The sequence below is a fragment of the Berghia stephanieae genome, chromosome 1 (genome assembly GCF_034508935.2).
Source record: "Berghia stephanieae isolate SIO BIC M18660-M18661 chromosome 1, UCSD_Bste_1.3, whole genome shotgun sequence".
NCBI lineage: Eukaryota > Metazoa > Mollusca > Gastropoda > Nudibranchia > Aeolidiidae > Berghia > Berghia stephanieae.
The window spans coordinates 113646604-113657662 of NC_088360.1; the positions used below are offsets into that span (position 1 = coordinate 113646604).

Sequence of the window (11059 nt, forward strand, 5' to 3'; positions counted from 1 at the left end):
AAAACAAAACAACACCAAAAACAAAACAAAACAACACACACACACACACACACACACACACACACACAAAACAGAAAAAAACCAAAAAAAAAAACCCAACAAAAATACCAAAAAAAAAAACAAAAAACAAAAACAAAGCAAAAACAATAAAAAACAAGACAAAACAAAAACAAACAAACTCCAGTTTTTGTTTAGCACAACATCCACTAAATTGATGTGCTCAAAGCGCCATGCTAACAACAACATTTAACATGAAGGACATGATTCTCAGCAACACGTGGTACTTGTCACAGCTCAAATAGAGCCAATAATATCTCTTGTTAACATACGTCCTGATTGGTTGACTGCAATCACATGAGATGTAACTGTGTTACTTCGAGCAACAAGTATAATATTGTATAACAGGAGTCAGATCGTATCAAGTCGGTAAACATCCTTTCGCTCATAATGTTTAAATGTAATACGAGTACAATTGAAATTTGGCACGGCTTTCGCAGCTTTCTATAGATAGTATGCGCTTGGCGAAGAAGCTCATAACATTGCCATCCGGAAGTATAACGGACCAACACACAAAACTGTGTGTATCCATGAACGTTTAATCTGGTTAATACAGTTAGTGAGAACAACTCACAAAGCGATGGCAAAAACAAAACAAAGGCCTGAGTGACGTCATCTCGAACTATCTATATTACCTTTCCAGTGCTCGAGGTAGAAGAGATATCCCCCCCCCCCCCCCCCCCCATGAACGTTTATAGTCAGGTTAATACAGTTCAGTGAGCATTACTCATAAACGCGGATGGCAAAACACAATAACAAAGACCTGAGTGACGTCATCTTCGAACTATCTGTATTCACTTGGGTGATTTCTTCTCACTAAATGGGCATGATCTATAGATAGAATGCGCTTGGCCAAGGAGTTCACAACATTGCCATCCGGAAGTATAACGGACCAACACACCAAACTCTGTGTAACCATGAACGTTTATAGTCTGGTTAATACAGTTTAGTGAGAACAACTCACAAACGCGGATGGCAAAAACAATAACAAAGGCCCGAGTGACGTCATCTTCGAACTATCTATATTACCTTTCCATGTGCTCGAGGTCATTGGTCACATTGCAAAATGTGCCCAAAGTGACCTACATAGTGAAAAGTGCTCACAGCTTTCGAAATATCTCACATCACGATTGGTCATTTTGTTCAGTTTGACACATGTGTATGTTTACAACTTTCATAAACAAAGTAGCGTGTTTACATTTAAAAGAAATATCCAATCGTTGTAGAGCAACATATCATGTGATTGATGACTAGGTTGGACGAAAACATGAATATAGATAGTATGCACTTGGCTAATAAGTTCACAACATTGCCATCCGGAAGTAAAACTGGCCAACACACAAAAATGTGTGTAACTTTGAAGGTTTATAGTCTGGTTAATACAGCTTAGTGAGAAGTACTCATAAACGCGGATGGCAAAAACAAATAACAAAGACATGAGTGACGTCATCTTCGAACTATCTATAGATCGCTCCCATTCTCTCAGACTTTTGATGTGTTTGTACCAATTGATATAGCGGGCATAAAGTGTGTGTATTTTATTTAAAGACATACCATCAATACACAAGTGCTATGTTTAATGACTTGACATTGAACACCCACATACGGAAGGAGACCCCCAAGTTTCACGTCTCAACAGCAACACGAAACATGTAGTACGAGACATGACGCCTGTAGGCGATGTTACAATTATTTCGGACTTAGACAACGCTGTTAACAGCCAGGTACTTATTTTACACCTGAGTACGGTGAGAGATTGTGAATAAAGAGTCTTTTCAAAGGACTCAACTATGCGCCGACGAGACTTGAACCCAGGACATTCCAATCCGAAAATGAGTGTCATACCACAAGACCACATAACGCACGAAGTAGAAGAAGAATCCCACTCCCCCCCCCCTTCTCTCTCTCTCTCTCTCTCTCTCTCTCTCTCTCTATCTATCTATCTATCTATCTATCTCTCTCATCTTCCGCTGTCTCAGTATATCTGTATATCCTACTCTCTCTCTCTCTCTCTCATCTCTCTCTCTCTCTCTCTCTCTCTCTCTCTCTATCTCTGTGTATGTGAGTGTGTTCCTCCTCTGTCTCAATATGTCTATCTGTCTATCGAACTCTCTCTCTCTCTCTCTCTCTCTCTCTCTCTCTCTCTCTCTCTCTCTCTCTCTCTCTTCCTCCTCCGTCTCAATATTTATATATATGTATATCTCCCCCCTCTCTCATCTTCCTCTGTCTCAATATGTCTATCCTACTCTCTCTCTCTCTCTCTCTCTCTCTCTCTCTCTCTATTTGTGTGTGTGTGTGTTCCTCCCCTGTTTCAATATGTATATATATATATATATATATATATATATATATATATATATATATATATATATATATATATAGAATCGTGTTTGATACAAATATGGTACGAAAAGTGCTCGACATGTAGTAATGGAGCGAATTATTATTTAAAATATTTACCACAATGTTTGGGGCAGTCTACATCAATTTGATGTAGACTGCCCCAAACATTGTGGTAAATATTTTAAATAAATATATATATATATATATATAATATATATAATATATATATATATATATATATATATATATATTCAAATCGAACTCTCTCTCTCTCTCTCTCTCTCTCTCTCTCTCTCTCTATTTATCTATCTCCCTCTCCTCTCTCTCTCTCTCTTCCCAGTCTCCTTGGTCCTTACGGAAAACACAAAAAAGGGAGGGAGTCTGCTCGATAGTTCTCCTTGTGTGCGATTAAAATCGTTATTGACCTTTCTTCCTGGTCACAAGACATAACAGTTAAACTTGAGTTTTTATTCATTTGGGAATGGCCTCTAGATTAAGACCATAGTTAACCCTTGCGTGTTTATGGGTGTTTCAAAATCAGCTGGTTTATTATAAATTAACAAATTTAAGCAGTGTTGTTATCTTTCGAAAAGTTGTTCTACACTCTTCAAATAGAAAAAAAAAAACACCCAACCCATCAGTTATCAATCCTAGTCTAATATCATTGCTTCGAGTCAGTTCTGTGAGTTCTGTTCTGATAAGTCCGTGAGCAGGTCGATTTTCAGTTGACAATAGCTATGATATAATATTCATAGCGGCAAGATAATAATTAATTCCATGTTACAGTTGACAATCGCTGTGATAAAATATTAGTAACGAATCACGTTTTGTTTACAAATGTGATAAGCTTTCTATAGATTACAAAAGCATATAACTTAATTGCTGTGACAATACGATAAATTACTTAATTCCCTAGTAGGATAACGAAAGCCGCGAAGAGGAAGTAGTAAGACGTCGTATTTTTGCGCGACGCCCCCCCCCCCCCCCCCCCCCCCCCATTTCTCCCCATCCTTATAAAAATTGATTTCTGCACAACCTTGCAACCCCAAATTACGAGACAGACATTGATTTTGGGAAAACGGTATTTAGTGTCAGCAGGTTTACGGTTGAGCGATCAAAGATTAAACACCGCTATTATAAATGTTGAGGAAACAGAATAAGGAATCATTATGCCATTATGTTGCAATATAAACAACACCGTCGACGAATCATTCAGTGCTCTACCGGTCGTAATATGAAAAAAACACGTATTACAAATTTTGGCCAGAACATTCGTGCTTCAAACATCGATTGATTAAAATGACACCTTATCTTGTCAACAACTATCAAACCTGGGACTTCAAAAAAATATTTTGCCAAAGATTAGGGCCATTTTAATCCATCAATACTTGGAGTACGAATTTTCGGGCCAAAACTTTAAATTCGTCTTTTTTTTAAATCAGAGTACGGCGTTGATGACGCAGCAGACATCTCGTATTCTGCCGTATGACACAATCTTTTTTTTTCATTTTGTCTAGAAAAAATTAACTTCAATACGATTCAATAGTCTGATGTCACGCCGCCCGGCAACGGCGGCCATCTTGGTTCTAAACAAAGAAAATCATTACTTTTTATTTTTCCTGCTGGCTAGAACTTTTCATATGCCTTGTGATCAGAATGTGTAAAAGTCCAAACATGATCAAATTTATGTGATTTTTTTCCCTCTGGATATGCTTTTATGCTCGCCGGAGAAATATTTTATACGGCGTCCGCCATTGTTCCGTTAGTTTAGAGCCAGTGTTACTAAGTTACCATGCGTCATTAGGAAGGAAGTGACGTTACGACTGTTGAAGAGTATTATCGATCGATTAAAAGGGCCCCAGATTTGTGAAAAACCCTCTTTCTGGAAACTTATAAGAAATCTCGGGTGTGGAATTTTTTGAGGAGTAGGGATCCATTTTTATCTTTGATATTCGAAGTAAATGTTTTTTGGCCGAAACAAAAAAAAAAAAGTGATTTATCAGACTGCGGCAGTATTTTTCTTGTTGTTTTCAAGCACCATGCATAACAGCCAGCACGATAATTGATTATTGTGAACTCAGGCAAGCGTTTATTCGATATATAAACGATTTCAAGCTTTTGAATGCTTTATCTGCTTTTATTATTCAGTTGCCAGATTGTCTTCTTTAAAAATCTTTTTCTACTCCTTCCTATTTCTCCATTTTCAACCTATCCCCTTCCTCCACCTCATCCTCCGTATTTCTTCTTCTTCTTCTTCTTCTTCTTCTTCTTCTTCTTCTTCTTCTGAAAATCTGAACAGCTGTGCATTCAATCATGACGAGTAAGAAGAAAAATACAAGAAGCTCACAATATTGCCATCCTGAAGTATAATGGACCAACACACAAAACTTATATATAACTTTGAACGTTCATAGTCTGGTTAATACAGTTTAGTGAGAATTACTCATAAACATGGATGGCAAAAAAGCAACAAAAAACAAACCAAAAACAAAGACCTGAGTGATGTCAACCTCGTTCTATCTATATATAGTATGCGCTTGGCTAAAAAGCTCACAACATTGCCATCCTGAAGTATAACGGACCAACACACAAAACTTATATATAACTTTGAACGTTCATAGTCTGGTTAATACAGTTTAGTGAGAATTACTCATAAACATGGGTGGCAAAAACAAAAACAACAACAACAAAAAACAAAACAACAAACCAGTAACAAAGACCTGAGTGACGTCAACCTCGTTCTATCTATATATAGTATGCGCTTGGCTAAAAAGCTCACATTGTCATCCGGAAGTATAACCAACCCAAACATAAAACTCTGTGTCACCATGAACTTTTATAGATAGTTCGAAGATGACGTCTGTCGGGTCTTTGTTATTGTTTTTTGCCATCCGCGTTTATGAGTAATGCTCACTGAACTGTATTAACCTGACTATAAACGCTCATGTTACACAGAGTTTGTGTGTTGGTCCGTTATACTTCCGGATGGCAATGTTATGATCTTCTTAGCCAAGCGCATACTATCTATAGATAGAACGAAGATGTCGTCACTCAGGACTTTGTTATTGTTTTTTTGCCATCCGCGTTTATGAGTAATTCTCACTAGACTGTTCGTTCAACGTTACACATAGTTTTGTTTGTTTGTCGGTCATACTTCAAGATGACAATGTTGTGAGCTTCTTAGCCAAGCGCACACTATTTATAGTCTGGTTAATACAGTTAAGTGAGAATTACTCATAAAAGTGGATGGCAAAAAACAATAACAGAGACCCGAGTGACGCCACCTTCATACTATCTATAACGTACCAACACACATCCCTGAACGTATAGATAGTTCGAAGATGACGTCACTCAGGTCTTTGTTATTGTTTTTTTTTCCATCCGCGTTTATGAGTAATGCTCACTGAACTGTATTAACTTGACTATAAACGTTCATGGATACACACAGTTTTGTGTGTTGGTCCTTTATACTTCCGGATGGCAATGTTATGAGCTTCTTAGCCAAGCGCATACTATCTATAGTCTTATTGAGATAATTTAGGGAGATTTTAACACCGAATTGGCTGTCTAAAAACAATAACAAATGCTGTTTCACGCCAATTTCGTTCCTTTTTGATAACACGTTTTCAGATTTTGATAATACTGGCTTTATCGGCTGCAGAAAAACGACACGTATTAAGTTGAAATCGTTATTCACTATCTCTTTATTGAAGACGAAAATAGCAAATTTCGATCGACTCTAGACTATCTATTTCGATTTCGATAGGCGACTCTATGTTGAAAAGACAGAAATATCAAAATGCTTAGAATGAAGAAATCAAGTAATTTCCTTTTATTTAAAATTTAGCTATGTTATATTACAAACAACTGGGCAACTTAAATTTGTTTTTTTTTTTTTTTTTTTTTTTTTTTGGCATGGTGAACGAGCAATAGAATTTTATATGCAAAGTCAAAGATAGATGTTGTACAACAAGGACCACATACATTCTCATAACTTCAGCATCAAGTATGTTGGGAAAGGCTATTGTTGTGTTAGTTCTTGCTGTCATCATGGTGCCACCTTTAAGGACTTTGTTGTGGTATATGGATTGGTATGCACATTCCCATAAACACTATCCTGGAAATTGTAGGTATGTGCATTAGAAGTAATGAAAGAGTAGAAGTGGTGGTGGTGGAAGTAGTAGTGGTAGTAGTAGTAGTAGTAGTAGTAGTAGTAGTAGTAGTAGTAGTAGTAGTAGTAGTAGTAAGTAGTAGTATAGTAGTAGTAGTAGTAGTAGTAGTAGTAGTAGTAGTAGTAGTAGTAGTAGTAGTAGTAGTAGTATAGTAGTTAGTAGTAGTAGTAGTAGTAGTAGTAAGTAGTAGTAGTAGTAGTAGTAGTAGTAGTGAGTAGTAGTATAGTGTAGTAGTAGTAGTAGTAGTAGTAGTAGTAGTAGTAGTAGTAGTAGTAGTAGTAGTTGTAGTAGTGTAGTAGTAGTAGTATTGGTAGTAGTAGTAGTAGTAGTAGTAGTAGTAGTAGTAGTAGTAGAAGTAGTAGTAGTAGTAGTAGTAGTAGTAGTAGTAGTAGTAGTAGTAGTAGTAGTGGTAGTAGTAGTAGTAGTAGTAGTAGTAATAGTAGAAGCAGTAGTAGTAGCATTAGTAGTAGTAGTTGTAGTAGTAGTAGTAGTAGTAGTAGTAGTAGGAGTAGGAGGAGGAGGAGGAGGAAGAGTAGGAGGAGTAGTAGGAGTTTTGTTTTTATTGTTGTTTTAGTAGTAGTAGTAGTAGTAGTAGTAGTAGTAGTAGTAGTAGTAGTAGTAGTAGTAGTAGTAGTGGTAGTGGTCGGAGTAGTAGTAGTAGTTGTAGTAGTTGTAGTAGTAGTGGTAGGAGGAGGAGGAGGAGGAGGAGGAGGAGGAGGAGGAGGAGGAGGAGGAGGACAAGGAGGAGATTATGGGCTTAGAAATCTATAGTAATAATAATAATAATAGTATAATAATAATAATAATAATAATAATAATAATAATAATAATAATAATAATAATAATAATAATAATAATATTAATGACTTACTGAATATGGCTACGCTGTCTATATGGACGCTTGCAGTGAATGTTTGTGTTACTTGTGCGGCTATGTGGTCTTGTGGTATGACACTCGCTTTCGGATCGGAAGGTCCGGTGTTTGAGCCTCGCTCGGTGCATAGCTGAGTCCTTGGAGAAGGCTCTTCACTCACATACTCTCACCGTACTCAGAAAAAATGGGTACCTGTCCGTTAACAGCGTTATCTCTGTCCGAAAAAAATGTAACATCGCCTTACAGACGTCATGTCCCGTCCTAAATGTAAAATGTTGCTGTTGGCCAGGGACCCATTGTAAAGCGCTTTTCAGCACGTCGAGTGGATATTGCGCTATTTTAAAGCTCAATTTTACTTCGAGTGTGTCAGTCTCTTTATAATATCCAGTTAGTAATTTGTTTCTATAAATCTCTGCCCAGTGAAAGTGAGTAGTAATATAAAAAGCACGAGAAGCCGTTGTTAAATTGTTAAGGCAAAAATTGCATGATCAGCAGTTTATAACAATAGTGTGTAAGTGTGTTATAGTATTACACATGTATAATAGGTGTGTCAATTGTATTATTGTTGTGTGTTGTACACACTTTGCAGTTATTTTTAATTGTATTATTGTGTGTTTTACACACTTTGTAATTATTAATGTCGTTAATATACTTGTGTAGGAGAAACCGTTATTAAATTGTGAAATATGTATTATCATTTTATTATAGTAGTGTGTAAGTTTGTTATAGTATTAGATATATGTAAAACGTGTGTTAATTTTATTATTGTCGTGTGTTTTACACACTTTGTAGTTATTTTTAAAATTGTATTTATGTGTGTTTTACACACTTTGTAATTATTTCTTAACATACATGCGCAGGAGAAACCGTTGTTAATTTGTTTAATATGTATTATGATTATTTTATTATAGTGTAATTGTGTTATAGTATAATATATATCTAATCATTGTGTTGATTGTATTATTGTTGTGTGTTTTACACACTTTGTAATTATTTCCGTCTTAGATGTGCGATAGCTATATTGATAAGATTTAAAAAATAGATAACAAAAAGTCCATGTTTTAATGTCATTGTCCTAATGTAATGTCTGTGAATAGATACGAAGATGCAACGTCACATAAGTTAATAACACTCACTTTAAACAATGTTGATATATTTTAGAATAATAATAATCATAGGTTCAAAATTACTCATAATTGATCTCGCATCTCTATTCGGATTTGAACTTGAGACATTTTCGTGCGATAGATAGATGTCTTACAATTTGATCAATAAAGAATCGTTGTGTGAATACGACACATGGTCGTGAGCAAAACACTTCGTTGTTTTCTTGCTATCCTTGTCTTCTGACACACTCGATACTCGTAAAAACAGACGGCAGGGGAATAATCTTCGTTCACTCGTCACGTCTTATTGGTACATCTATATTCCGTTCGTGTTATCACCCAATTGACAATGATGATTTGTTAACAACGATCATCTCCAAGCGTAACCCCCCTCCTTCTTCATATTTTACAGTCTAATTCAACAAATGGAATACAGCTGCTCTAAATAATTAGTTCGAGTTATTTAGTCATATAATTATTCATCACAAGACCCCGCGAAAACGTTATAGAAAATAGAATACTATACTATCAACTTAAGTAACTGTGACTGTAATTTTGATTTTCTCGCCTCATTGGACACTACATTCTAAATATCTCATTTTATTTCGTGTCACCTCACCATTACCATCGCACCATGAATTTAAAACTTCTAGCATCAAAAAAAAAATGTTCCATTATTTAACTTAAAAAGATCTTGATATATACAAATGTTCATTAAAAAATAATTATCACGCGTGTCCAATGATGCGACCGTAACGATAATTTACCCACCAAACGAAGAAGAGATAAATCAAAGATAGTGCAGGGTGTAACAAATGCATTCGTCTGGTTTCAAGAAGTGAACTCAACACTGAAATTATGATGAACACTTTTATTCGATTCAGATTATTGTTAATAGAAAAACAGATTAAAGTAGATACCATGTCAGTCAAATCCCCTTTCTTCGTATTCCCCCCCTCTCTCTGAAAATGGATTTTAGAATCGATGATACCAAACGACTATAAGATTAATGGGGGTTTTTTTTACCCAAATTTATGAAAAGAAAGTTTTCTAACCCCAAATGGCGAAGAGAAATCTTTTTCTGGTCAAATGGTATAACATCAGTTTTCTGACCAAAATGTTTGATATGAAAGTTTTCTAGTCAAAATATTTCGAGTCAAAAAAAACCCCAACAAACTTTGACTCGAAATATTTTGACTAGAAAACTTTCATATCAAATATTTTGGTCAGAAAACTGATGTTATACCATTTGACCAGAAAAAGATTTCTCTTCGCCTTTTGGGGTTAGAAAACTTTCTTTTCATAAATTTGGGTAAAAAAAAAAAACCCATTAATCTTGTCATCAAAATATTACTAAACACATATTGACAAGAAAACTTTTATCTCACATATATCGACCGGAAAACTTTCATTTCATATATATTTTGCCAGAAAACTTTTACTTCAATTATTTTGACCAAAAATATATTACTTCAAGTATCTACATTGGTCAGAAAACGTTCAATTTATATATTTTGGCTTGAAAACAGTTATTTTATAATTTTGACAAGAAATTGTTTTGCGTTGAGGACGAGAACACGTGCATTTCATAATTTTTTGGGGAAACACACTCACACACACACACACACACAGACACACACAAAACATTGATTTTATCATAGCAACAAATTTCTACTATACACCTTTTGGTTTTAAAAAAACCTTACATTTCATACATTTTGGCTAGAAAAATTTAATTTCCTAAATTTTGACCCTAAAATTTTTATTTCACAGGTTTTTTGACTGATATTTTATATAACACATTTCGGGCTATGAAACTTTAACTTCACACATTTTGGCCTGAAAACCGCTACATCGTACATTTTAGCCAGAAAAATGTTAGTTTATATACTTTAGCCAGAAAACTTTTATTGTACACATTTTTGCAAGCAAACTTTTAATTCATGTGTTTTACCCGGAAAACCGTTACTTCATACATTTTGACCAGAAAGATAACGTTTCATACATTATATGGACAGAAAATTTTTATTTCATCAATTTTGGCCAGGAAATTTTTATTGTACACAATTTGGCCAGAAAAACTTTTGCTTTTACTTTACAATATTTTTTTTTTGGCCCAAAACTTTTACTTCACACATTAGGATAAAAAAAAGCAACAACAAAAAGCTAGTTCATAAAATTTAGCTATAAACGTTTTGTACATATATATTATTCAGATATGAAATATTACGCCATAAAATTTATCCTGAAAACTTTCATTTCAAACATTTTGATCAGAATATTTTTTCTCATACATTTTAGCGTGTACAGCCTTCATTTCATTAATTCTTTTTCATTATAAAACTAAATTTCATAGATTTTGAACAGAACAGCCTTATTTCATAAATTTTGACCAGAAAACTTAAACTCTAACTTTACAATTTTCTAGTCACGAAAATTTTACTTCACACGTAATTGGTTAGAAAACTTCCATTTTGGTATTTTTGTCAGATCACTTTTGTTTCCTG

The 11059-nt window shown here is 34.9% G+C and overlaps 1 protein-coding gene across 1 annotated transcript in view; it reads left to right on the forward strand.

The window, feature by feature from the left end:
• The first annotated feature begins 6302 nt into the window (after window positions 1-6302).
• Window positions 6303-11059, forward strand: part of LOC144962783 (serum paraoxonase/arylesterase 2-like) — a 31398-nt gene continuing 26641 nt past the window's right edge. The window contains exon 1 of the mRNA XM_078896024.1: window positions 6303-6530. Within this exon, the coding sequence (XP_078752150.1) occupies window positions 6409-6530 (122 nt within the window). The 5' untranslated portion in view covers window positions 6303-6408. The remainder of the gene's footprint in view (window positions 6531-11059) is intronic.